Here is a 26350-nt window from a genome sequence, read left to right as displayed (position 1 = left end):
TAAATATACAATGTAATAAAACCTAAAATTAAACTTGAAGTGCCAGCAAAGTAAGATCCTGACCTGTTGAACCTCTTGAGCATGATGGCATTCTCAGTACAAAGGTCATCAGCTGGGAGGGAGTTAGCTTGCCAGCGGAGCCTCTCATCAGCATTTGACAGATATTCAGTTCTGGCAATATCAGTACGGAACTGAAAACAAAAATTAAGTCCAAGTGGAGTTTAGAGATTCAGACAAGATATTAAAGAAAATGCAAAAATATGTCGTTGTGCAAAGGTAGAATATGTGATGAATGTAAAGTGCTCAACAGCTGAAAATTACAATAATGAAGCAAAATATCATATTAAGTTTTATTAAAAGATTTATTAAAATCTAAACTCACTATGATCCTCCCATTATTCCTTGACTAGAGACTATAATTTCGCAAGTCCATGTTGAGATCATAACATCTACCATTAATGTGAATGGAGCTGAGATTTTACATGGCTGATTTGAGATTTGTAATGATAAAAAAATATAAATAAATAAATACTTCAAAGCTTTAGCTACCTGAATGTTTGCTTGCTGCAGGTGGTGAGACCAAGTAGTGAACAGGTTCTGTCTCATCTGTTGTTCAAAGTAACCAGCATAGGTAATGAATGCTGCAGAAAGCAGACAATCCCCAGCAATTGTGGACATCTGGTTCTTGAAGGTCTCACTTGTCTTCTCCCAGCGTTCTCTTTCAGCAGACAGACTCTTCAGTAGAGCTGTGCTTCGATTCACCTGGGAGGAAAGATCAAGAGTTAAGAAGAATGGCATGAGATTTTGCCATAAAGGAAACTAGGCACAGGTTTAATGAAGTGTTACCTTAGCCTCGACTGCAGCCAGGTCAGCCTTAATGGCCTGGGCTTCTGAGATGAGGACAGCATACTCCTCCTTGTAGCGAGCGATACTGGCCTCCAGGTCTCTAATCATCTGCTCCACCTCTTCAGCCTTTGTCTTGTTGTCTTTGGCATCATCCTCAAGCTTCTGCAGTTCATTACGCAGCGGCTCCACACGCTTCAGCATGTCAGCATAATTGAGCTAGGGGAGTGGAAAATCATGTTAAAATGGTACAATTTCCACCCACTTCTTTTCCTCATTTGTATCTTGTTGGACGTTTCTTACCTGAGCAATTGCCCATTTTACCATAGGGCCACAGGCCAGCGAGGCCCTGTTGACTTGGTCATAGTTGTAACTTGGGTTGGACATATAGTTCTTCTTCATCTTTTCACGAATGGAGTCACTGAATAAAGTAAAGAGAAAAGTTGTTCAAATACTGCAGCACCGTCAATTACAGTCAAACACTTACGTCACAAATTCCAGGAAATTTGATGTAAATTAATAGAGCGTGGAGTAGGATCATTAAAATTAAGTTTAGTTTGTAGGGTGGGGGCAATAGCTACCATCTTTACTCAGAGATGCAAATTCATGACAATGGTTCAACCATTAGACAGGACATGTTTTGAGTAAGTTAACCACAAGTTACTCAACTTTTGATTTAAAACAAAAAATAAAAAACCCAAACCGGTGAGACTTGTTCCATTAATCACAGGTGCCATTTGATTGATGTGCTGATTGATTATAATTTAAGCCTTCATCAGAGAAAGACCAAATAGACATTTTGACACCGGTACCTCATATCCTCAGAGGAAAAGTTGACTATGCTGCTGATGAAATTGTCCCTGATAATAACTTGTCTGATTTTTTTCCAGTCATTGGTCTCCTCGCCCAGCATAAGGCAGATAGATTCCAGGGCCAGTTTGACTGCAGCTGGGGGATTGGTCATAGCCCGCACTTCTACTAGGTGCTGCCGCTTAATAGAACTCACAGCTAGTTAAGGTGAAAGGAGGAATACGTTTGAAAAAAGTAACAGTAAGAGGAGGGGGATAATGGGAGAGTTTAGGGCAAGAAGAGGGGAAGAATTTGAAAGGCAGAAAAAGAAAGACGGAGAGAGACCTCCTCAGTCAACAATTTTAGAATACATTCTCTTATTTCACCTGATCTCTTCAGCAGAAAAGTTAACAATGGTGGGAATGAAGTTCTCTCTCATGATGATGGATCGGATCTGCTTCCAGTCAGTTGTGCTCTCTCCCAGGAGTAAGCAGATAGACTCGAGGGCCAGCTTTACAGCTGCAGGTGGATTGGCCATGGAACGCACCTCCACCAGATGCTGCTTCTTAATGGACTTAACAGCTATCAACATCAGGTGAACAAGGGTAGCAATTATGATAAGGAGGGGGCAGTAATGAGGAAAGAACGTATAGTCAAGTTGTTAATAAGAATAATAGGAACAAATGGTTGAAGAACAAAAGACCCATTTATCATCACGATTAGAAATAAACCTTCAAACAGCACAGCAAATTTAGACAGTTCTACAGTCTTATGACATTAATGCAAATAACACTTTTAAAAAATAAACATAGGTAAATAATTCACTGTACCATTCTGAGCCTCAACAACAGCTGGTTCCACCTGATCCAAGTCCTGTTTGACTCTCAGCTGTTTGTCTTTGATGACCTCCTGTTGCTTATACACGGCTTCCTGAATTTCCTGGCTCATCACCTGAAATCATAACAGTAACAGTATGAGTTAATAATAGTAAATATTTAAAATACAGAACTGAAATAATTCTTACAGGTACACAACATAGTAAAATTGCATCAGCAGACTGTGATTTAGGATTTAACCTTTTTCTTCTCAGCCTCCTGCTGGTCTTTGACCATCTTCTTCAGCTTGTCATTGGCAGCAGCGTTCTTTGCTTCCAATTCCTGGCTCTTGATTCTCAGGTCACGCCGAAGCTCCTCCACCTTAATGATGCAGTAGTACAGAATTACGCTATAGTTTTGTTGAACTATTTATTTATTTATTTTTAGATGTTGAGAAACAGGTTGCATTAATTGCAAAACATTTTTTTACCTGATCGACAGTCTCCTTGATTTTGCGGAGACCAACGTTGAGGTGCATCTGCTGCTCCTCCAACTCACTGCGTTTCTCATTGAACAGGTTAGCATACTGGTTGATAAAGTCCAGATAGTGGCGAGGAGTAATGGCCATGGTATGACCACCTCGCTTGGCCAAACGATTGTTAGCCTGCAAAGAGTTGATTATACATGTGAAGTATGCAAATATATGTCCTTTCGGTTTATCCTGTGAGTTCAGGGTCACAACAGCGGATCATTGTCTGCATGTTGATTTGGCCTTTCCTGATGCAACCCTCCCTGATTTCTACCGTGCTTGGACTGGCACTGCACAGATGGGGATAGGAATGGGCTGTTCGGGGTTCAGTGTCTTGCCCAGAGACACTTACATATTACATATGTACTTACATATACCCGGAGGCGGGGATCAAACCACTAACCCGTGGTCCGTGGATAACTGCCTAACTAACTGAGCTAAAGCATACTGAAGTTACTGTAAATCGCACAATGTTTGACCACTTTATGTCCTTACCTGATGAAGTGTCTGGTGTACAAACACACAGCCATTGACGATAGCTTCACGGTGAGATGGTGGCTGGGGCAGTTTGTCATAGACGATTGGCATGTAGTCTGGAACCTTGTAGTTTGGTTTCTCCAGATCCATTTTGCTGGTAAACTCTTTACCCACTTGATAAAGGGCCTCTGTGGACCAGTCTCCAAACCAGTTCAATACACACCTGGTACAGAGGAGAGGATTCATAAAACAGAGGTGCTTTAAAAAGCCCTGCATTTCCCTAGTTTATTTGATTTAAGAGATTTAGTGTTACAGTTAATCTGTACCTGTTGAAGAGGGCAGGAGATGTGGCAGCCCTGTCCTTCAGGCCCTCTGATGAGGGGTTCATGGTGAATACAACATGGAGGTTTCTGATAACCTGGCTGGTGAACCACTTATATAGCTCCTCGTGTGTATCAAGCATCAGACCCTCTTTCTGGGCTCCCTCCTTGCACTGGGTCATTAATGTTGCATACTCATCTCCTTCAAACAGGCCAGGAACCTACACAGGTTAAAGGTAACATAATTTTCACAACCAGAAAATTTGAACAAAGAAAATGTATTTTATCTCTAAGAAAAACTAAGAGCACTTTTTTCCAATAGAGGAACACATAACTAGTGCTTTACAAAATCCCGCAATGGGAGAAAGCTACCTCTCCATTGGCCAGCAGTGTGTTCATTCTCTCAAGGAAACCAGAATCCAGCACATTGGACTCATCCATGATGAAGGCAATTTTCTCGTTCTTGCAACCTGAGCGACGCAGCACTGTACGCAAGTCCTCATCAAAGTCCTCTCCAGTGTATTTCCTGTGCACCTAAAAACATTTGTGTAAAAAGAAAGTTACTCAACACACAAGCAGTTGACCAAATATGGCAAATATCTTTACATGCATTTTACTAACCTTGATCTGGTATACACTAAGACCGTTCATCCAGGCTACGAAGCGAGACAGAGTGGTCTTTCCTGCTCCACTAACACCGATCAACAGGAGGTGACCCTGAGGTTGACGGAAGATTCTAGAGAAAGAAATACACTTTTAAATTCATCTCATAGAACAAATGCACCACAATGCCACACAGCACTGAGATGAAAAAGCTGACAAACTGTTACTAACCTGTCTATCCTGAGGACATGGTCCAGCACCTCATTGAAGAGTACCAGTGGGACATCCAGCTCCTCTTCATAAAAGACCTTCAGACGGGCCTTAACATAGTCCCTTAGCTCCTCCTGTTCAACTGGGATGTAGTCCTACATCCACAAACACGGAAGTTAGTAAAATGAAACCCTCATTGCTGAATATTTGAAGTAAATTATCATATTTTAGTAAGATTTCCAAAGCATTAATATGAAAGTATGTTCCACCCTAGCTCACCTTGGACAGCCAGTTGCTGTAGAGGATGGGTCTGTTGAGAGCCTTCTCCTTATCTATGTTAGGGAAGTGTTTGAGAGCAACCATGTCGATGTTTTCATCTGTCCACCTTCTCTCATCATCCTCAACCAGCCTGAAAAACAGTTTATCCCCATTTAATTTGTGCAAAATAAATATGAGTGTATCAAATCTAATAAAGGTGATTCAAGGGGGGTGAATTGGGTTATCAAGCGCCACTTTGGTGCCAGTCCCGAGCCCAGAAAATAAATGGGAGGGTTGCGGTGAGAAGGGCTTCTGGGGTAAAAAACCGATTCCAAATCAACAGGCGGAACATGTTCTGCTGTGGCTACCCCTTAAGAAACAAGCCAAAGGCCATTGATCTTTTTTTTTTTGTTTTGCAAATCTAACCATTCTAATGAGCATTTTACCACTATCAAAATAACCTACTTTCATAGTCTAACACAAACTTGCACACACCTATCCTGGAAGAGGCGGAGTGCCTCATGGGCCCAGATACGGATGAGCCCCTCAACAGGGAGAGTCTCGAGTGGCCGCAGAGCCTCAAAGATACCCCTCACCCAGCGGGTCATCTCTCTGGGAGAGTAGATATAGTGGGGTTGGGTGTCCTGGGTAAACCGCTCCTGAATGGGAAAAATGATTAAATAAGGTATGCAATCAAACATACAATGATCTCAATGAAAGGAAATTTAATGGGGAAAATTATTTTGAAATTACAACATTCTCCTGTTTAGTTTGTACACAGTTTCTGTGCCAGTGAACTATATGTTTAGATAATTGCATTTCATTATTTACCTGAGACATTGTGTAGAACTCAACCATAGCAGCAGTAAGAGGCTCAGCATAGGTACGTAGAGAGGGGATGAGGCGCAGCATGGCACGGTTGAATGTTCCATAAATCTGGGTGAGAGAGGCTGGGCCTGGGTAGTCGACATACACCACAGGAACATGACGCAGGAACCTAAAAACACCACAACATAGTCATGGTTAAGAGTTCCCATAACTTGTGCATTTTGAGTATCCTCAAAGTTTTAAAATGTTTGCAATTAAATAATTAATTTTGATTACATATATTATACTTACTTATTTTTTGTTATGCATAATGTTATCCATTCTATGTTTAACTCAAAGGTTCAGTCTGTACATGTACCTGTGTGTGAGGGGCTTTCTGCCAGGGTCAGTAGGAGGATTACAGGCTCCAACAAACTGGATCCTCTCCAGTTTAACCCAAGTCTGGTCAGAGGTGCGATAGAAACCTCCATGTTCTACCATCTACAAACAACATAAACTTAGTCCAGCACCACAATCTGCACATTTAGCTAGTTCAAATGTTCCTTCATCATTATCACAGGTACAAAAAATGGTTGAGTATTAAAAAAAACAATTTTCGGTGAAAACGTTTGCACTCCCCCTTGATCAATTAAAAGTTACATTTAACGTGCAATAAATATTCTGTTGATGTAAAAATAAGCTGCAGTACCTGTCTGAGGAAGGAGATGACTCTTTGTGTACCATATTTGTCCATGTCGGGCAGATTGATTTCATCACAGAATAACACCAACCACTTGCCCAGCTGCACAGGAGCAAGTACCACACCGTTGGGGGTGCGGCGGTACTCACAGTAGTGGTCAAAAGTTTTCAGCAGCAGCTCTGGGGTGGTGGCACTGGAAAAGTTCAGACCTACAACCTGGTAAAGAGTAGAAGTAAAATTTGTTTTATTTTTGTTTTTTTTTTATGAATTTTGGCAACATGTTCTCATTTTACCTGGACTTCTTTACAATAATTCAGTAGTAGTTAATATGCCGTTTAAAAAACAAAACAAACAAGGGATCTTTTCTGTTACACTATAACAAACAGAATCATAACATCAAATATCAGGCACACAAGAACCTTCTGGTAAATTTATATAGCAACTATGATGTAAAATGCTTATTATCAGATTTTTAAACATTGTGAAATAATTCTCTGTTGTGGGCTCTCACCTCCATATCAGGCAAGGCCCTGAGAGCGCTGAACAGGGTCATAGTTTTTCCAGAGCCAGGAGGTCCACACAGAACCAGTGGTTTGTGCTCTGCCAGCCATGTGTAAAGCAAAGCTTCATGACGAACAGTGTCCAGGGTGGGAACCACGACATCAGGAGATGCCACTTTGTGGGTCTCTACCTCAATCTGGGGTACCTTGCCCTGCCAGGACTGCCATTCACCAGAGATGCACACCTAAATGCAAATAAACCAAACCAAAAGTTACTATTTGAAAATATCCTATTAACGTAACTTACTAACACAGAATTAAATAAGTTTCAATACACTATAGGTCACAGAAAGCCCCCCCCCCATATAAAAACAACAACAAAAACTATACCTCATAGTCAATGATGGGAACATTGGGAGCAGAGGGGAGGGGCACAGTGGTTATACGACGGATGTATTCCCCAAGCTCAGCCCTCATCTTTAGTCTTCCATCACCAGAGAAGGACCACAGCACAGCATAGATCAAATATCTCTGCAGAGAACCAGAAACATTCATCAGTTTCAGTAAAATTATTTTTACAGTAGCCTTCTTTCAATTTGATATAGACACAGTAAGTAAGTGTATAGAGAATTACCTGCAAGTATCTCTCCAGTTGATCAATAGGCATGGGGAAATCTGGGTGGTTGTTGTTGTAGAGTGCCACATTGCGGCAGGCCTGGTGCAGCATTGAGAACAAGGAACCCATGCAGCGTAAGCGGGTGAAGTCCATGATGTGCTCCATCTTGGAGGCATGCTCTAAGGCCTTGATCACCAAACCTGTGGAAGTGAAGTAAGGCTGCAAGATAGCTGCAGCATCCCGCTGGATCTAGAGGAAATCACACAGTAAAATGCCATTAAAGAGGAAATGTTTGTCAGGTATTTATTTATTTATTTCAAATTAAGTGCGTTCTCTTCTATTTACCTGCAGCATTGGTGATGCAGCCTCGTCTTCATCTTCTGTGCCCTTTCTCTTGCGCTGAGCTTCATCCTCACCCTCATCCAATGGAATGCTCCTAATGCGAGCCAGGAAGTTGTTGAAGATCATGTCAGTGCTGAGGACATCCTCACTGAACCAGACCATACCACAGCGAGACACAGTGGCCAGAGTGGCATACTTCAAGTCCTGTACTTCAAACATTACACGCACCTGTGTGGAGAGAGACAAAAGCTGGGTGAATACATATACTTCTCCCAAACCACAAAAAAATAACTAATCTGTGTGCAAAGTGCTGCAAGTGTTTTTACATTTGGTGGCAAGCTGAGTCGCTCTCCATTGGGCAGTGTGAGCAGCTTGTTGTCATCCAGGACAGAGTTAAGATTTTCAACCCACTCAGGGTCAACATCACCATCAAAGATGATCCACTGGCGCTTTTGCAGTTCACCTCGAACATTATCAATGATCCTACAATTTCAAGTGTTTCACGTTAGTCATTTTAAAAAAAATAAAAATAAAAAAATTCAGTCAAATTTGCAATAGACCCTTACTAAAAAAACTATGTTAAGGGACTCACTTCCTCAGAATGTGTGTGAACAAGCCGTCGGTCCATTCACGTGTGTTGGGATCCAGGGTTCCGTACAGGTGGTCCTTGCTAATAGCCTTGGGGTCAATAATGTGGGCCACACCCTCAACACCTTCCAGTCTCTCCAGGGCCTTGAGCAGGACCCTCCATGCCATGGTCTTTCCACTCCCTGAGGGGCCCACCATCATTAGACCATGGTTGATTTGTGTGATCTGGTACAGCTGGAGCACCTGAAAGAGGTTGAATGAGTTTTCAGAATAAGCCACCTGAATATAGCAGAATTAGAGCCTCAACGTACAGTGGCGTTCTGTGATTACACTGGCTGAAGTGGGGCTCTGTAACATTATTTTTTAATGCATTAAATCAACTTAGCTACATACCTTCTCCACCCACATGCTGCCCACATCGTCACCATCTCCATAGGTTAGGTACATTTCTGCACAGACCTTCTTCAGCTCCTCTCTCAGAGCAGTCATCTCCCCTCGGTGGTACTGAACTCCAGGGAAGACATCAGACAGCAGGCTGAACAGCAGAGGTATGTCCTCTGCCACCAGCTTAGGAACCATGGTCTCGCACACACTCTGAATCAGGATCTAAAGTAAATAAAACAAACTGAAATAACCATTTTACCCTTTATAGTTTAAAAAACAAATTTTTTTATTGGGAGAGCTGCCAAAAACTAGAAAAGAATAGTAAATGGAAACTTATTTTTAAAAATGTACAGATTTTAATACCTCCTGTTCAGGAAGGTTCTCTGCAATTTCATTCTCATCAACAACCTCTCCACGCTCAAGCTTCTCCCTTTTGATCCTCTGAATGCGCTCACGTTTTACATTGCCAGCACTAATAAGCACACTCTTCAATGCTCTCAGGCCAAAATCATAGTGACTCTGAGATGATAGCTGCTCATCACACAACCTGAAAAAATAAATAAAGAAAACATTTTTTAAAAAGGAGGCAATTACTTAGCCCCCAAAATGCCCTCTCAGGAGCATTTTTATATGCACCTTATAAATAGTACATACTTAAAAAAGGGCACAATCTTCTTAGCAAGGATCTCTGCTGTGCGGAAACCTTGAGAGTAGAGCATGACCTGTGCAATGAGCTGACGGTCAGGCTTGGTCATGGCCAAGCTACGAAAGAGCTTCTTCAGATTATCAGGCAGGTTGGAGCGACCAGCATAGCCAGGATTCATGGTGATGAAGATGGCCATGTCTGGGCTCACTTTCACCTGCTTGTTCAGGAGCTCGGTGGTGACAGGTACACCTAAAAGGGTGACAGATGATGTTCTTTATATAATAGTTATGTGTGATTAAGAAGACTTTTTGGTCCCTCACATAAATTTCATGCTTTGAAATTCTTTAAATCTTTGCTGTGAAAATCATGGACTCCTCTTTTATAAAAAAAAAAAAAAAAAAAAAAAAAAAAAAAAAAAAAAAAAAAAAAGGCTCTTGATAGTCTTGTAAAGTGAAGTCTCTTTCCACATTATAACAATAAAGGCCATACTTACTCCTGTCTCTGTTGGGGTTGCTGTGCTCCCTCAAGGCAACTTGGATGTATTGGACCTGCTGAGAGACAGCAGACAGCATTCTTTCTTCCAGACGGTTGAACTCATCGAAGCAGCCCCAGGCTCCCACCTGACACAGACCCACGAAGATGCGACCCATGGCCTTTGGGGGGGGGGGGGGGAAGAGAGATTTTCAGTTAAATAAATGATTGAAGAGAAAAAAAAAAAAAAAAAAAAAAAAAAAAAATCCTTTAGAGGTATGTACCTGGAAGTCGAAAGTCTCATCGCAATTGAAGACCAGAACAAAGCGCCCGAGCTGATGACCAAGAGCCTTCACCGACTCCGTCTTTCCTGTGCCAGCAGGACCTAAATGGGAAGACAACCTCTGTTAGTTCAAGTCTTTCAAGTAAAACTGTATTTTCTTAACAGTAAAATCTCTCCTTTTTGTCCATAACAGGAAATGAATTTCCATACCAAATGGTGACCCTCCAAGGCGGGCCTCAAGGGCCTGGGTCATGGTCAAATAGCAACGATCTGTCAGAGGGGTCTGGACAAGTTTGTCCTGGACACCCAGGTACTCAAAGCCATAGTTGAACTTTGCATTGGCCATCTGTATGGAAAGCTGTTGCAGGACATCTGTCTGCTTGGGGTCAAAGTAGAAACGCATCTGGCTGAGCCACTCAAAAGACTTGGGGTTGTCGATCTTGTTCTTGATGAGAGTCCTGGTCACATCACGCTGGTGCACCAGCTCTGTGATCTAGGATGGAAAAGAAAAAAAAAATTTCAAGATAGTTTCTTTTGCACTAAATTTACAAATACACTAAAGAAATTCTTACTTACCAGGTGCTCTAGTTTCCTCCGGCGGAGTGGGGGCTGCTCCATCAGCACCGTGTCAGCCAACACATTGAGAGTGGCCTCCACATTTGATTGCACTCCCTGCATGGGTGTCATGTCTCCACCACCAGCGATCGTGGTCAGGGCAGACTCGATGTTTTCAGACCAGGCAATCTGGGTGGACAGGACCACCAGCTGGGCCTGTGGAGAGAAAACAAAAATTTTGTTAGGATTTCTCTATATTAACATATCTATCATGTAAAGGGAATGCTCTGAGTGCTGACCTGGTAACGATCAATCCAGGTGATGTACTGGCTCAGGTCAATGGCTGTGCCCTTGTTGAAAGCTGTGACCTCTGTGACAGACTCTGCTAGCAGCTTGGCCAATGTCACCCTCATTTCTTTCTCCACCAACGTCAACCACTCATTAATCTTGGGGTGCTCAGTGATAGAAACTGGTGTCTTGTAGAGAACCTCCTCACCCTCACGGGAGGAAATTCCTAGCACCTCAGTGTTGTCCTCATTTAGCAGGATGCTGGAAACACCAGCAAACATCTTTTTGAAGTGCTTTTGCAGTTTGGCCACATTTTTGCTGTTTCCAATGATTTCTAGCAGGTCCTCGTCTCCCACAAAGTAGAACCTATGCAGAGAAAACACATTAATAAATCGATACATGATAAAACAAAAATAAATTGGAGAAGTATTCTACAAGTCAGCTTCTAAATTCTTTTTACAATATGCACTATGAAAAAATATGCACATCCCTTCCATCAGCATCATCTCTACCTGGGGAAAGAAGATCTCTCTCTTTCCAAATATTCTCCAAGAGCTTTCTGGATTTTTCCCAGAAGGTCAGCCAGACGCTCCAGGGACCGTTGGACTCCCTGTATGTTCAGTACGTCCATCACTAAAGGAGATTTTGTCACTTTCTTCATCAGTGCCAAGAACTCTGTGCTGATACTGTGGGATAAAGACAAAAATACATTACATTACATTGTGGAACCAATACAATCATTAAGCTTTAATGAGAAAATCCTTAAAAAAAAAAATAAAAATGTAAATGACTACTGAAATTTATAATTAAATCTGGTTGTTAAAATTAGGGGCTCGTGATTAACCTCTGGAATCTCTGGGTTTCTACAGGGAGCAGATGTTTGATGTCAGCACTGCCTGTGAAGATCCCTTCCAGGTAGACCCAGCGACGCTGTACATCAATCCAAACATCAAACAGAGCCATGATGCGATTCAGCTTGTCCTCCCAGCTCAGGGCATCTTCCTCAAACACCTAGGAGAAAGAGGAAAGAGATCAGGTTGTTCATTTAAAAATAATATATATAAGCTATTATCCCAATGAAAACAACATGAAGCCGAGTTTACCTTGTAGTAAGGAGACAACTTCATAGCAGACACGCTGTTGATGTGTTCTTTGACCTTGTTGAAGAGGTCATCCCAGCCTCTAATCAGACGACATTTGTTCTGATAGTTCACAAGGTCAAGCTCATAGGAGTTCCACACTTCACGGATCTGAGAACCCACAAACACAGAACTGTGAGTCATTTGTATTTATTTGGTTTAGAGCTGCAGATAAAAAAATGCTATAAACACAACAATGCAGCATCCTCTCTTTGAGACCCTTCATCTTCACCTGTTTAAGGAACTCCTCTAAAGCCATCTCTCCCTGAGCTACCAGGAGAACATCCTTGACCACCATCTCATTCTTCTGCAAATCCACATCCCAGATCTGTCCAAGTGTAAGCTCCGACAGGACCCAGTTCACATGCAAACGCTTCATAAGCTGCTTCCAGTGGCGATCCTTGAGAGCTTCTGATTTCAGCTCAATCACCAACATGTTAACCTGGGAAAAGAAAGGTATAGTAAGAGAATTACCAATCATTTATTTTTTTCCTAGTAAGAAATTATTTTTTCTTCATGGGAAAAACCAGTAGCCTAACCTTCAGGTATCCTTTCAGCATCCTTTGAACGTACTCGTAGGAAGCATATTGCCGCAGTCTTGCTTGGAAGTTCTTTAGCTGGTTTAGAAGAGCATCCAGACTCTGGCGAAGCTATAAACACCATAATTTAAATATTAAATAAAACACCATAATATAAATAACAGATTACTGCACGATATCTTCACAAATATACAAAAGAGACCGATTCCTCTAAATTATTCCTGCACATTAGTTTACCTTGCGAGGCTGTACAGATACCCATGGCTGCTCTTTCATCTGGTCAATTTGCTCCCAGACTTTAGATAGCTCAGACCACACCTCCTTTAGGTCATGTAGCTCCTCCAGTGCCACCTACAAGTCATAGCAGACAGAGCCTCAGAGCTGCTCCCAGGGAACCAAAACTCACGATATACATTCCTACTACTAAAACTGTGCAATAACATGAACCCTACGCAATTGTTTGATGACTGTATACTTATTTGTACTGGACGATTGTACTTATTGGTATTGTTGATTTTCTTGTTTTATTCATACTTTTTTTATATATTGACTTTTTGTGCTGCACATTTGATAACTTTTGCTACTGCTTGGAAATTTTTCCACTGTGGGAAGAATAAAGGTTTATCTGATCTTATATCTTATTGTTCTGCCCATATAAAACTGCATGTGATGTGATTTTCAACTTGTTAAATGAGAACATGAATAGGTGTGGACATTACCTGCACCCTCTCTTCACTGCCGCTTAGCAGACCAGTGTCTGTGAGCTCCAGAGCTTCTTTGGCACGGGCGCACTTCTCCCTCTCAACCTTTAGACGGCCAAAGTTGCCTTCATAGATGGTCAGAGACTGAAGAGCTTCCTCTGGACGCAGGTTACCCTGATGGAACAGTTTAGCATTGTATGGTGTGAAATAATTCCAATTTTTAAAAATGGTCTTAGGTGTTTAAAGGCTACTAAGCATCTAACTTTTTCTGATTCTTATTCTACTGAGCTATAACCAGCTATAATACTTCTCTATGTGTGCTTGTACTCTATAATCAGTCTCTTACAGCAACTGGTTTGGTCTTCTCCCAGTCATTGAGCAAGTCAGTAGTCCGGTTTTCCACTGCTTTGTCCTCCTGGACAATCTTCATCTGCAGGTTGGCCACCTGCTGCTGGATAGCTGTATCTTTGCGCTTCATTATGTCACTGAATGCACTCCATTCACCTTCAATGTTGTCAATATAGAGCCAAGATGGAGGGAACTGGAATCTTTGCTTCTCCAGCAAACGCTGTCCATTACGGAACAACTGGCAGTAAAAGGGCGAGAATATCCTTACAAACAATTGTTCTTAAAGCATGCAGTCAAAAAAAAGGAATGAATAAAAGGACGCTTAATGTTTCACTGCTTACATCAACATTTTTTTCAAACTGTTTAATCTTGCGCTTCAAGGTTTGGACATATGTAATAAAGTTGACAGCATCTGAGGTGCTAGCTGTGTCCACAGAATGTTGCTCCAGGTCTTGACGGGACTAGTGAGGTAACAGATAAAGGTTATCAGAAAAGAGAAAGAAAAGAGAAACAGTTTCTTTAAAAACAATAATACTAAGCTGATCAAAAGATACGTTACCTTGGAGATTTGGGCATGGAAGTCCTGCATGTTCTGGCCAAGCATCTGTCCAAACTTGCTGAGGACTTCTTTATGCCATGAGTCATATTTCAAGTTAACCTTGGACTGGACCTGTTGTGTAGCATAAATGAAACAATTTCACAAAAAGCGCAGATACAACAGAATCCTTAGTAGCACAATATGTAGCAAGGGATTGCAAATAAAAAAGCACTGTATTGCAATAAAAACTGATTTACAGAAAGGACATTTTTGTAGAACAAAACCATTACTGCCTTTATAATAATAGAAACAAAGGACAAAATTGGTGTCTAAAATGTCTTTTTAAAGACAGTTTCATATGCCCTCATTTTTCATTACCTTGCCATAGTCAATGACCACAGGTCCAAACTCTTTCCGTGTCTCTGCATTGTCAAAAGTTCCACGTGCTTTGCGGATCTGGACCAGCAGGGCCTGCCACTTGGTGAGGTCTTCACCCAGACGGTTGTAGATGTTCTCAGCTTGCATGTCCCACAAGCACTGGTACTGCAACCACACCTGGACAAAGCATACAAATAAAAAAGTGAATAATAAATTACAATCACAGACTAAGGTGCCTGATGACTTTATATGCAAATTGGTTATAGGAGCTAAACACAAAAAGAGGGTACACACAAAAAAAAAAAGAAATTGCACTTTATGCATTCAACCAGCACAGCTCAACTAGCACTAAACTTGTAAGATTTCGGTGTTAATAGAAGGTGATATTTACCTTAACATACTGCTCCACCTCATTGACAATGTCTTCCACTGCATTGTAAGCTTCCTCTAAAGCTGCAGGGCCATCTGGCATCCTTGTCAAGGCATTTCGGTAGAACTTTTCCTCCTCCGACAGCTCGTAGTGAACACCAACCTGTTGAAGAACAAACTTTTTTTTAGTAACAGCAGCAGTAAGAAACACTGCATCCATATGTCTCTCTTCTACAGAAAAAACAATGTATGAGGCAACTACTTAATTTCTTTACCTGATATCTCTGGCTCTGGATCCTGGGAAGGGAAAGGATGACCATCTTCCAGGCAAACATTTCTTGGTAGAGTTTGTAGCGGCAATCTTCAATAGGTGGGTTCAGGTAGATGACTTGGTTAGTAATCCTCAGCTCATGGACAACATTCTGTGGATTAAACAAATAATATAACTCTGCTTTGAGGTTTGCAGAGTTGTATGAAATACACAAACATTAAAACTAAATAAGGCATAAAGCAGTAACAATTCTTACCTTGATCTTCGGCTCGCCTCCAGGTTTGTGGCTCATTTGTGGAGCCTCTGTGTCCATGTCAACATCAGCTTTGTCCTCAACCTGTCCCCGGAGCACCTGAGTCCATGCTTTAAGGCCAGCCTGCAGTCGCACTCCGAGGATGCGTTCAATCTAAGAAAACAGAACCAAAACCAGTGCAGTTTTTAAAACCAGTCACAATTAATGAAACAAATGTTAAAATATTCAGTGTCTTTCCAGTTTGAGAGAGAGAGAGCGAGAGAGAGACATAGATAGCTAGATAGATAGATGTATGTGTATGTGTGTAACTTAATGAAACCTTGGTCTTGTAGTTGCTAATTTTAGGTACCAACCTCAATGTCAAGTTTGTTCACCCAGATGGGCAGGTTAGAGTAGGAGTGCAAATTGAGGTCATCAACAGCCTTTTGTACTCTGTTGAGGATGTCAGAGAAGGTCTTGTGATCGAACATGCATGTCTCCAGAGAGCGAACCTCCAGATCTATTTTCTCCTCAATCAGTAACAAGTCATCCACCTGAAAAAAAGTGTTTTGGGAGACTAAACATTAACAAGTAATGACAGTTTGATGCACGTCTCTTTTTATGCGATGTATATTGCTGGAGGGAGACAATGTCTTCCCACTGACCTTCTCCTGGAAGTTGAATACTGTCTCAGCCAGCCTCTGAACATAAGGATCCAGCTTGTAGGATTCCCAAACCAGAGTGATGCCTTCAGTAATAAGAGCCTGAACCTCTTTCTTGAGTCCAGCCACCAGCAGTGAAATAGAGGACCGCTCCTCCACCTTTTCACAAGTGCGCTCATAGGTGCGGACGCTCTCAATTAAAGAGATGGCAAATGGGTACAGTTGGTTAGCTTGATGGGCTTTGTTGACTATGGCCAAAGGAACACGGAAGCTCAACCACTTGAGGTTGCGGACCTCTTTGGACAAGGTGATGATCTCTGGCAGGAAGTTGACTTTAAGCTTGAGTAGGTTTCCTGTACGTCCTCGGATACGAGTACTCTCAATTGTAAAGATGCGACCAGACACACCAAGGTTGCGCTGCTGCACCTGTTTGCAACGACAGTAATGACAAATAGTTTAAAGTGGGGGGAAAAAAAAGTGGAAAAAAAATGTATTGAAAACAAACAAAATTATAAACTCCAAACCTTGCGAGCCCAGTCATCAAATATCTCTTGAGTGTTAAGTTTAGCCCTAAAGCTGTCTCCATCCTGCTTCAACTTCAGGCCCTCCACATGGTTCTCCCAGCCTTTTCCCAGAACATCCTCAACCCTCTTCATATATGCTGTCAGCTGACGGTCAATTTGCTTAGCCCAGATGATGGATCCAGATACAGGTGGCAGGTCCCGGACATGGCTCATCTTACAGGCTTGGCTCTGAGGATATTGAACTTTGAACTTGTCATGCAGTGACTCAATGTCATCCTTCACACGCTGGATGAGCTGTGTCTGGTACTCCCGGATGGCACCACGGATGTGGGGACGCACAAACAGTGCATTGAAGCGGGAAAAGATGCGGAACATCTCATTAGCGTTCTTGGCTGTTCCTAGTTGATCACGCAGGCGGGCAGTGATACGGGTCTCCACACGATCAATGCGTTCATCATAACGCTTCATGGCAGCTTCCCAGGCTTCCATGCCTTCTTTAGACACATCTAGACCATCAACCTCTTTTACATTCTCATATGCCAAATTGACCTCCTCAATAGCATTGGCATCAGCTGCATCAAAGAGAACTCCTGCAACCTTCATATCTTGAGGCTCAACTGTCTCTCCAGGGGCATGCTGTGGAACAGCGGAAACCTGGAGACAAAGGTTATACAGACAACTCAATCCACAAGACAATTTAATGCTTGGCTCCACAAGAAGAGAACATCCAAATGATAATTTCACAATGGAAGCTTTTGTGAATTAAAAAAAAAATGTTCTGGTCCTAAAAAAAATTATATTCTACCTGAGGCCTTAGTACACGGACGATGACAGCCCTCAGCTGCTCATGTTGCCTTCTGAAACGTCTCATGTGATCAAGACGGGACTGGAGCTTCCTGTGGGCAGGACTCAAACGCCACACCATTTTCAGGTTTTCCTCTCTCTTTCTCTTCACAATGTCCCTCAAAAGCACCTGCAGTTTTTCATACTCATCCTCCCAAGTCTGGAACACCTCGAAGCAAGCCACCATCACCTGCACAGAGTTTCAAATTCCATTCCAGATGATGTACAATATTCAAGGTAACTTCAGTAAGAATGTACTACAAGAGAAACACAATAGAACTTTGTTTTGTTTTTTTTAAACAGAGACCCAATCATACCAACCTTTTCAAATTCCTCGTAAGCAACATGCATTAGCTTCCTAGTGCCCAAAACCTTGAGGAGCTGGGAGCTCAAGTCCCTGGATATAGCCTCTACCAAACGCAGTGCTCTCTGGATGGGGTACTTGGTGTTTCTGATCTTTTTCAGGTGAGTGAATATGGCCATCAGAGCCTGGCGAATTTTATCAAGCTCTGAGGCAGAGAGCAGGTCATTAAGAGGGAAGTCTTTCATCAAAGGATTGTAGTCATTGACAGTTTCCACAGCCTGTTTTAGACCTGTAAGATGTAGAGAAAGAAATGTTTAAATGTTTAAATTACTGCCAGAAAAGGGAGTATCCTAATGAGGTTTTTACTGGTTCTTTCTCACCAGTGTCGGTGTCAAAGCTGACAGTAGCGTGAAAACGTTTGCCATGCTTGAGAATGTCCAGTGTGAGGAGGACCTCAGGGCTCTCCCTCTTCTCCTGGATCCTGTTGAGAGCTCTTTCCAGATTAAGCCAGAAACTGATCTCTTGCAGGGCTGTACCTGATGCTGGGTCACGATCAAGCTTAGTCACCTGAAAGAGAAACGATAGAAGAGACAATAAGCTGAATAGTGAGTAAAAGAGAAAAATAATGTTTCATACGCCTGTTATTAAATTGAGTAAAAGAGCATGCATTGTTTTGCTTAAATTTCAAACAGATATACATCAATATAGGATGCTTACCTTTTGGATCTCCCTTATCCAGCGGTTAACTCCAGATTGCAGCTGGTTCAGGAAGGTTGGGTCTTCCACTTTGTCACCAAAGTCAGTGACCTTGGGCTTCTCCCCACGCTCATAGCACTGCTTAGCAACATTTGTGATGATTGGATGGATAAGCAGGCTTATCTCAGGAATCTCAATGTTCTGCTGCAGGTGAAGAAGGCCCATCTCCAGCTCAGCAATCTTTTTCTCAACAGAAGGAGCCATCTTATCTCCATCTCTAGAAGGTGATGATAACACATTTAATTCTTAGGAGGAATTTTTTCATCAGTGTTAGCATTACTACTAAATTCATGATTATGTTTATAATTAAAAGAACATTTTGAATCCATCAAAAATATAAATACACATCCTGAGACATACCTGTCTGCCTTTCCAGACTCTCGGATATAGGATTTGAAAAAAGGTGCGACAGCATTACTGATAAAAGAGTGGAGCGTCTCATAGGGAGAATCCTCACTCAAGGTAAGAACTCGAACTTGAGTTGATATTGGCTTGTCTGCATCAATGACACCTGTCCTCTTGATCAAAGCCAAGCTGCAAAATTAACAAAAGTGGAAGTACATTTAAAAAACAAAAAAAAACTGTTTTACACACAGAATGACATGTTTGTAGACACCAGCAGTTCAGATGCTGAATTTACCTGTTGGATTTGATTCCATAGTGTATGTCAATGTTGATGTTATAAGTGATGCACTCTTTCTCCTCCTCCCCTTCATCTCCAACATCCTCTGTGTGAACATCAACTAAAAATTACGTCTCGTCTGACCAAGTAAACAGAAAAGTCATGTTCTCCACACAGCATTTTTAAACTGATAATAGCGGATGTTTGCAGCTGCTACATATTAAATTAAATATTAATACGGGCATCTGAGAGTCATCTAACATGACCAAAACACAATAATTTTGTACAAGTTATCCTACAATATATCAATGAGCACGAAAATAAGGTGCATTTTAAGTTTGTTCACCATGAATCAGGTCACTATTTTGAAACTTTCATCAAGTAGCCACATTTGATTCCTCAAGAGCAAATAAATGACTCTTTGTGGTAAAAATAAATTATGGTGACACTAGACAAGTTTAGTTCATCTCCATAGGGTGGCCCCTGCTGCAGTAGGATGACTGTGCCTTCAAACAGCTTGATATGCTTCCATCCATCTATGACCCCACCCTCCTTACAATGGAGAATATGGTTTGTACATAAAGATAATCATCTGCAGACACTGCGGCACTCTGCAATGCAGCATTAGTATTCTTAGTACAAAGAATATCCTGAGGCTGTGGCAGTGACTCAGTGGCTGGTCATGTGCTGCATCAAAGACTCAAGGTTTGGCATTACTAAAGGAAAGCTGCACGAGATTAATTTGCCTGGAGAAAACCAAACATAATGTTTTCATTGATACAAACTGATTCACATGTTAAAACCCCAATATGGTTCTCACAAAACTTGAATTTACGTCAAAGGCCTGATTGCATTTAATCTATAATCTAGGTGCTTAGTCTTTTACTGAAATGTAAGATGCGTTTTTACATTTGTGTCTGTCTTATAGTCTTTTAAAACGCACCGTTTAAAAAATAAAGTGAAGGAAACACAATGCCAGTGATGACGTCTAACGTTATATATTTCTGATTCACCTTATCGTTTGTATTTTAAGATACACAACATCACACGTTCAAATATTATCAACGTTAGCTAACCAACATTGAGCAGCTTCCTTGAAGCGCATTGTATGGTCAACTGCACTAATATCGAATTTTTCACTTGGTACGATGTGATGGAATATTGTTATCTGTGCAGTCGGTGAATAACACTAGCGTTAGTTCATATGAAACATTAACAGAAGATAACACTGCACTGATTGCACCGTTAATGCTGAACAAATACTGTAGCCAACCTTAGCTACATAAGTGAACGTCAGTAATTTTGCTAAATATACCTTTGAGTGCACTTCTCTCAACCAGAATGGTGTGAACCTGTGGATCAGCTAGAAATTTTCTCATCTGCTCCACGGCGCTCTTCTCCTCCAGGGCGGTTTCCAGGGAGGCCGGGGCCTCACCGCCATCTTCTAGGAGCAGCGGTACCAGTTTCCGCATATGCTTTTGCAGCACCGAGGTATCGGCGACGGTCTGAACGGCCGACACCTCCATGGTGCCGGAGTTTTCCTCCGTGCCCCCGCCGTCGGACATTCTTGAAGCGGTCAACGACGACTGGTGAGACGGTGAACAAAGAAAATGCGCTGACGTTGTGTAGCTAGTCTCCCTCTCTGACGAGTTGGTTATGGACCGACTGCTGCTGTCAAAACGCCGCAACCCAGCCGATTTATTTGCGCAAGGTATTGTGGTGCTTGTCGTTCAAATGATGATTATTACACTGTGGCATGCTGATTAAGAACTACAATACCCATAATGCAGTTGAATAAGTCAGTTTTTTTCCTCTGATTTGTTTTAACCAGGTACGACAGAAAGGGGGCGAAAGGGAGTTGTCTCCAGTGACGGAGCTATTGTTTTTAATCTTTATTTGCACAACTGATGTTCAATAAAATGTGATAAGCCTTTAACAATGGCATTAATAAATCAGTAACATAATGTCAAATATTTTATGCTTACAAGCATTTTAGCCTCTGTTTTTGCATAACAAATGCACCTTTTGCGAAATGTATAAATCTACCATGCATCTTATACATTTGATTTATTACAAATATTTTGATTAAACTAAACATTTAGTTCTAAGAAGGATAAAAGACATTTTAAACTTGATAATCAATATGGTGGATTGAATTCATCTTTTGGGAAAAGTGCCATTCGAAATCTATAAAATTAGAACATCTAAAGTTATATAAAAACTCAGATGAGGGATACAAACATTTATTATTAACAAGGAAATTCCATATAGTCCAAAACAGGCAGTCAAAAATAACTGACTAATAGACAGGGGGCTTAGGGGTAGAGCACTGAATTGGAATTCAGAAATCTGCGGGTTCTAATCCAGCAAGGTTCACCTTGGATCGGTCCCAGGACGGATAAAATGGGAGGGTTGCGGCAAAAGGACATTCAGAATAATAAAAAAAAAATAGAAATAAAATTATCTATATATAAAAATCATGCCAAATCAATTAATTTAGCTGTGACGAGCCAAAATCCGTTGATTATACTAATTGACTAACAGATATAGCATGGCACAGTTGAAAGGGTCTTGGAGGAAGGAATGTGACATAGGGTTTTTGGCTTTGTTTTATTGATTATATAAAGTTGAATTTCAAAATTAAAGAAATACAATTAAAATTGCTAGAAGCATATCGAAAAGAATGGACGGGATAGGCTCTAGTCCAAATTTTAAAGTTAGAACAACATATTCAACATAAATTTACCAGCATTTATTTGCAAGTTACAATTACACATCACACACCCATAAAATGTAACATCTTGACAAGTATCAAATGGCTTCACTGACCTGAAAATGAGGTGGTAGCTCATTCTGAGGTAACGAAAGAACTTATTTTAAAAAAATACAGTACAAGTGTTTCTTTATCCTGGGACAACACCCATCCAAAGATATTGCAAAAAAAGAAGAAAAAAAATAAATTTAGGGTACCAAGGTGCTTTAACTGCAATATTTCCCAACTAACATAAAAACACATGGGTGAGTCTTTTCCAGACAGTTATCATCCTGTGCACAATGCATAACGATTCTGCCTTTTCTTTCCTTCTATCTTTATCTCTTGGGATTGAAAGTAGAGGCTTTCCCTTGGTACAAAACGTAAGTATAACTCTCATTAGAATAGGCTTGCTTTTGCACTCAGAAGTGTAAATGCCTTTTTTGATAAATTTGCTTACAAACAAAGCACATATATGCATATTGAAAATTGTCCGGGCATCTGCAGGGCAAGTTCCTATTTTGTGGTCAATGGGGTATCTTCAGTGGCCAGTCCTGCATTCATTTAAACGGCTTACTAAAGGCAATCTTCATATCCAAAATCAAATGTGATTTAGATCATAGGTGGATTTTAGCTGTATCCTCTCCTTTGTGTGAGCAATGAGGTGCACCTCATCTGCTTGAGTAAAAAAAAAAAACTAGTCCAAATCGATACAGTAAAATCCCATTTAGCTATAGTCCATGACCAGGCCATTATTCCTCATCATTGAACTTGAATTTAGCATAGACAATGAGCATAACTATGGACATCAAGACACATAGTGACCCGGTCACAAGATAGGCAAGTCCCAGGAACTCATTCTTGCCACCCATCCAGGACACATTGCTGAACACCACCTTCTTTCTGCCGCCAAAGCTCAAAACGTGATAGTCTGAGGAACAAAAGGTTAAGGATACACACCAACAACAGAAATACAGAGAACTAAAGCAAATGGTAAATGTTCTGCACTTATATAGCACTTTTCTACCTATTGGCACTCAAAGCACTTTACACTGCTTGTTATTCACCCATTCGCATTCACAATCACACACACACACACACACACACACACACACGTGGGGGAGCTGCTATGCAGCTGGCTAACACTCACCGGGAACTAAGTTGGGGTTCAGTGTCTTGCTCAAGGACACTTCGACATGTGACCAGAGATTGGTGGACAATCGCTCTACCTTCCTGCGCCACAGTCGCCCCAAAGCAAAGCAAACTGGTTTCAGGCTGTTACTTTTTCTTATGCATTATATACATAAAAACATGTCAAACGCTATTAAATTAAGTTAAAGTCCATTAGGGAACAAATCTTGTACACTTAAGATCAGAGATTACAGATCACAATTCTTTCTTGAAGCATGCTGTGCTAACGACTTTACACAAGCCCTGCCCAGTAAACACTAATCAAGCATGTGAAAACCTATTTGCCTACATCATTTGCTTATGTCAGAAAGTTTGCCTGTGTTTCCCTTTTCTCAAGGAACGCCTTAGTCATTGTGTTTACTCCACCCAGTGAAAAGGATCACCAGCTGGTAAAACAGGTTAGTCTAAAGTATAAATAGGCGGCCATTTTAATTTCTGACATCCTCTAACTCTCCCTCTGTAATTGGAACCATTGAAATCATATGAAACCATACTACATCAGTAAATTATTATGGGAATTGATATTTAAATATTGACCATACATTTTCTCCTAATAAATTTCTTTTTAGAGTGTATTCTATGTCCTTTTTTCCATCATACCAATCTGATCTCTGATTTATTAAAAGAAATTGTGCTGTAATCTTTGAGCATGACATTAAAACACCACTGTATAAATCACCCCAGAATCTTTAATATGTATAAGGATACTGTAGCTAATATAAAGGGTGTAGTTTCCAGCTGGTAGACCCTGTGCATAATTTCCCTGATTGATTCGTCGATACAGCTTTCTGAAATTTGGCAGGGCAGCCCTCCTCATCCACACCAAGAAGTCTTGGTTGATGAAGCCATTGTTGTTACTGTCTGTGGGGTCCAAGTTGTAAGCGGCGTCAGACCACAGTGGGGGTTTCGTAGTTCCTGAAAATAAAACTTTCCATCAGCTATCATGATCTTTAAACACGACTTAAAATGTTTTCCACCAGGACATCTTAACAGTTCTGTTAACCATTTTAAATAAACACATTCTGTACTGGAGCAAAACTTTCCGAACAGATAGTGAGTACAAAGTTAGTACCATTGAAGGCATTCTTCAGAGGTGTGACACTGGGGTTTCTGTATTTGATGCTGTAGTCTGTCCACCAAGCAATCCCTTTTCCATCCCAGGGCACCTCGATGTTTGTTCCATTGACAAGCTGATACAGCTTGAAGGTGTCTTTAAAAAGTAAAAAACAAAAGGTTATACATTCTACAACAAATAAGATTAATTTAAAATCCATAGGTGTCCCTTATGATATTCCTACGCACCACTGAATTTGCTGTTTGCTAGTGATCCACATGGTACAATTGGTATGTTTTGGCTGTCATACACATAGGGAGCACACTTATCACTTGGACTCTTCAGTTGAGAGAAAGAAAAAGAGAAAGAAGACAGGGAGTTTCAGTTTTTCCATTTCAAATTCTGTCTTCTTTTTATTACAAATCCTCAATGACGTGACATACCACCATATCAGCTTCACAAACAAAAATATGAATCACACAAACATGACAAATTAGCATGTGTATTAGACATACATTATTCTAAAGTCACTTTATTTTATGTGAGCACAACCAGAATACCAGTGTGTTTTTCAACATCCTGCCGGTAACTCACTTTAAAGTAAGTCAGGTCTCCATACAGCTGGTTATCATCTTTAGAAACACCATAGCGTCTGTGATTTTGGAAGTAGTTGGACAAACCGTAATAAAAGAACACAGGCCCCTGTGGAAGAGAACAGAATCAAAAAATACCCTAGGATAAGACAAAGGCATATGGCTCAAAATGACAAAATTTTATATACTGTGTGTGAGTGTGTGAACTCCAGTGTAACCTTAAATAGAGTGTCAATAGTGAAGTTTACTGTACACAAACAGTTAGTGAGATTTGGGTCAGTGCATTGGAAGCATGATGATGTTCGCTCAGCCCCAGAGTAGTCAATCTGTGTAGGAAAGAACAAGAAAGATTATCATCAATTGCTGATGACTATACCTAACTCCTTTGACCACATTTCTTTACACTCAAGTACAAAATCCCTTACAAATGGCAAAAGTGTGAGCAAATAGCACAGTCATTCACATACCAAAAAAAAAAAAAAGTCATCCAAACAACGAAAACATTTTTTGACATTGAATACAACTTCCTTTCTTCCTTCCTCTTTAAGGAAGCATGACACAAATCTGTATGTTTCCATACCTCTAAAACTTGGATGCTCTGTGAAGTGATAAAAAGAGCGGCACCAATTCCGATGAAGGCCAGTCCAATGATAACAAACCCTGGAATGACAATGCCAGCAGAGAGCATGGGCTGCCATGCCGGAAGCCTCTGCTGAGTGAAAGCGGTGTTGTCAGGCCGGTTGGATGATGACTTCTCTTGTTTCACCATTTTTCTGTTTCTGTTGGATTGACTGTAAGTCAGCTCAGAGCTTCTAGCTTGTATATCCAGTAGTATGCATAATGCCTTACTTTAAGTAAATTGTATAATAGCTATGGCAAACATATGAAAGGATCTCTATTGTAGCCTAGATGAAACTTAAACGAGTCTCTTTTTTTCCAGACAGTATTCTCACTCGGTATCTTTCTTAAATGTTGATATAAGATACCATAGCATAAACTGGCAATAGGCTAATATTTAAAACCCAACACAACCCAAATACCTAAGCACAAATCTAAATACCAGCAACACCCATATTAGTCCAGAGCAAAACAAAGACTAAGTGATTGTCTTTTCACTCATTATACACATTATACACTTCGCTGATTAAGAGAAATAGTAAATTTAAAGCACCTGACTTATGTAATTTCACTTTACATCAATTATTACTCACGGAGTCAGTTAAATCGAAGACACAAATGAATCAACAAGACATCGGTAAACTTCCCTCGGTAAACGAGACGGAACAGGACACCTTTACCTGTACAGCCCTGCCCAGTTTTCCTCTCTCACGTTGACGTCTGTTTGTCTGCAGGGCTCAAACGATCCGATCTAGGATCGGTTTTTATAAACGCTGTACACGATTGACAAGTGGGGCGGAAACACTACACCCCAGTCAGCCACAAAAGGTAGCTTCAGCCCTCATTATTTTGCAGAAATGCTTTCGAGACTAAAGACAAAAAAAAAAAAAAC

General features: G+C 40.9%; 2 protein-coding genes across 7 annotated transcripts in view; both read right to left on the bottom strand.

Moving 5' to 3' along the window:
• Nucleotides 1-20927, bottom strand: part of dync1h1 (dynein, cytoplasmic 1, heavy chain 1) — a 28181-nt gene extending 7254 nt beyond the window's left edge. The window contains exons 1-56 of one of the 5 annotated variants that reach the window (XM_067480566.1): nucleotides 20566-20927; nucleotides 19269-19371; nucleotides 18989-19162; nucleotides 18590-18845; nucleotides 18253-18439; nucleotides 17890-18161; nucleotides 17531-17758; nucleotides 16726-17379; nucleotides 16205-16627; nucleotides 15914-16093; nucleotides 15564-15713; nucleotides 15312-15458; nucleotides 15059-15199; nucleotides 14668-14844; nucleotides 14311-14421; nucleotides 14093-14212; nucleotides 13750-13989; nucleotides 13422-13577; nucleotides 12940-13053; nucleotides 12703-12813; nucleotides 12396-12605; nucleotides 12128-12274; nucleotides 11869-12035; nucleotides 11537-11710; nucleotides 11036-11390; nucleotides 10758-10952; nucleotides 10392-10674; nucleotides 10183-10283; nucleotides 9921-10080; nucleotides 9436-9676; nucleotides 9145-9328; nucleotides 8791-9003; nucleotides 8402-8640; nucleotides 8136-8292; nucleotides 7813-8037; nucleotides 7486-7716; nucleotides 7242-7382; nucleotides 6863-7096; nucleotides 6361-6567; nucleotides 6031-6152; nucleotides 5676-5841; nucleotides 5340-5503; nucleotides 4866-4995; nucleotides 4608-4741; nucleotides 4395-4509; nucleotides 4146-4307; nucleotides 3780-3994; nucleotides 3472-3676; nucleotides 2938-3111; nucleotides 2709-2828; nucleotides 2463-2583; nucleotides 2019-2214; nucleotides 1147-1264; nucleotides 847-1062; nucleotides 550-762; nucleotides 64-191 (exon numbers count right to left, since the gene is read on the bottom strand). In XM_067480566.1, the coding sequence (XP_067336667.1) occupies nucleotides 64-191; nucleotides 550-762; nucleotides 847-1062; nucleotides 1147-1264; nucleotides 2019-2214; nucleotides 2463-2583; nucleotides 2709-2828; nucleotides 2938-3111; nucleotides 3472-3676; nucleotides 3780-3994; nucleotides 4146-4307; nucleotides 4395-4509; nucleotides 4608-4741; nucleotides 4866-4995; nucleotides 5340-5503; nucleotides 5676-5841; nucleotides 6031-6152; nucleotides 6361-6567; nucleotides 6863-7096; nucleotides 7242-7382; nucleotides 7486-7716; nucleotides 7813-8037; nucleotides 8136-8292; nucleotides 8402-8640; nucleotides 8791-9003; nucleotides 9145-9328; nucleotides 9436-9676; nucleotides 9921-10080; nucleotides 10183-10283; nucleotides 10392-10674; nucleotides 10758-10952; nucleotides 11036-11390; nucleotides 11537-11710; nucleotides 11869-12035; nucleotides 12128-12274; nucleotides 12396-12605; nucleotides 12703-12813; nucleotides 12940-13053; nucleotides 13422-13577; nucleotides 13750-13989; nucleotides 14093-14212; nucleotides 14311-14421; nucleotides 14668-14844; nucleotides 15059-15199; nucleotides 15312-15458; nucleotides 15564-15713; nucleotides 15914-16093; nucleotides 16205-16627; nucleotides 16726-17379; nucleotides 17531-17758; nucleotides 17890-18161; nucleotides 18253-18439; nucleotides 18590-18845; nucleotides 18989-19162; nucleotides 19269-19371; nucleotides 20566-20815 (10757 nt within the window). In that variant the 5' untranslated portion in view covers nucleotides 20816-20927. Of the gene's footprint in view, nucleotides 1-63; nucleotides 192-549; nucleotides 763-846; nucleotides 1063-1146; nucleotides 1265-1655; nucleotides 1852-2018; nucleotides 2215-2462; nucleotides 2584-2708; nucleotides 2829-2937; nucleotides 3112-3471; nucleotides 3677-3779; nucleotides 3995-4145; nucleotides 4308-4394; nucleotides 4510-4607; nucleotides 4742-4865; nucleotides 4996-5339; nucleotides 5504-5675; nucleotides 5842-6030; nucleotides 6153-6360; nucleotides 6568-6862; nucleotides 7097-7241; nucleotides 7383-7485; nucleotides 7717-7812; nucleotides 8038-8135; nucleotides 8293-8401; nucleotides 8641-8790; nucleotides 9004-9144; nucleotides 9329-9435; nucleotides 9677-9920; nucleotides 10081-10182; nucleotides 10284-10391; nucleotides 10675-10757; nucleotides 10953-11035; nucleotides 11391-11536; nucleotides 11711-11868; nucleotides 12036-12127; nucleotides 12275-12395; nucleotides 12606-12702; nucleotides 12814-12939; nucleotides 13054-13421; nucleotides 13578-13749; nucleotides 13990-14092; nucleotides 14213-14310; nucleotides 14422-14667; nucleotides 14845-15058; nucleotides 15200-15311; nucleotides 15459-15563; nucleotides 15714-15913; nucleotides 16094-16204; nucleotides 16628-16725; nucleotides 17380-17530; nucleotides 17759-17889; nucleotides 18162-18252; nucleotides 18440-18589; nucleotides 18846-18988; nucleotides 19163-19268; nucleotides 19372-20565 lie in introns of all 5 variants that reach the window. The other 4 variants (XM_067480562.1, XM_067480563.1, XM_067480565.1 and 1 more) reach the window with 4 other exon arrangements.
• A 914-nt stretch (nucleotides 20928-21841) lies between these two features.
• Nucleotides 21842-26269, bottom strand: tmem30b (transmembrane protein 30B). 2 transcript variants are annotated; one of them, XM_067480585.1, is made up of 8 exons: nucleotides 26139-26269; nucleotides 25421-25619; nucleotides 25059-25166; nucleotides 24842-24949; nucleotides 24496-24586; nucleotides 24266-24403; nucleotides 23902-24108; nucleotides 21842-22933 (listed from the first exon to the last, which is right to left on the bottom strand). In XM_067480585.1, the coding sequence occupies exons 2-8, from the start codon at nucleotides 25607-25609 to the stop codon at nucleotides 22755-22757; spliced, it is 1020 nt and encodes a 339-aa protein (XP_067336686.1). In that variant the 5' UTR covers nucleotides 25610-25619; nucleotides 26139-26269; the 3' UTR covers nucleotides 21842-22754. The 2 variants fall into 2 exon arrangements, with proteins under 2 accessions (XP_067336686.1, XP_067336685.1); XM_067480584.1 differs by having other exon boundaries at nucleotides 26052-26264.
• Between the last annotated feature and the right edge of the window lie 81 nt (nucleotides 26270-26350).

The sequence above is a fragment of the Channa argus genome, chromosome 16, assembly GCF_033026475.1.
Source record: "Channa argus isolate prfri chromosome 16, Channa argus male v1.0, whole genome shotgun sequence".
NCBI lineage: Eukaryota > Metazoa > Chordata > Actinopteri > Anabantiformes > Channidae > Channa > Channa argus.
Note: the sequence above shows the minus strand (reverse complement) of the source record. Positions and strands in the feature narration are given on the sequence as shown.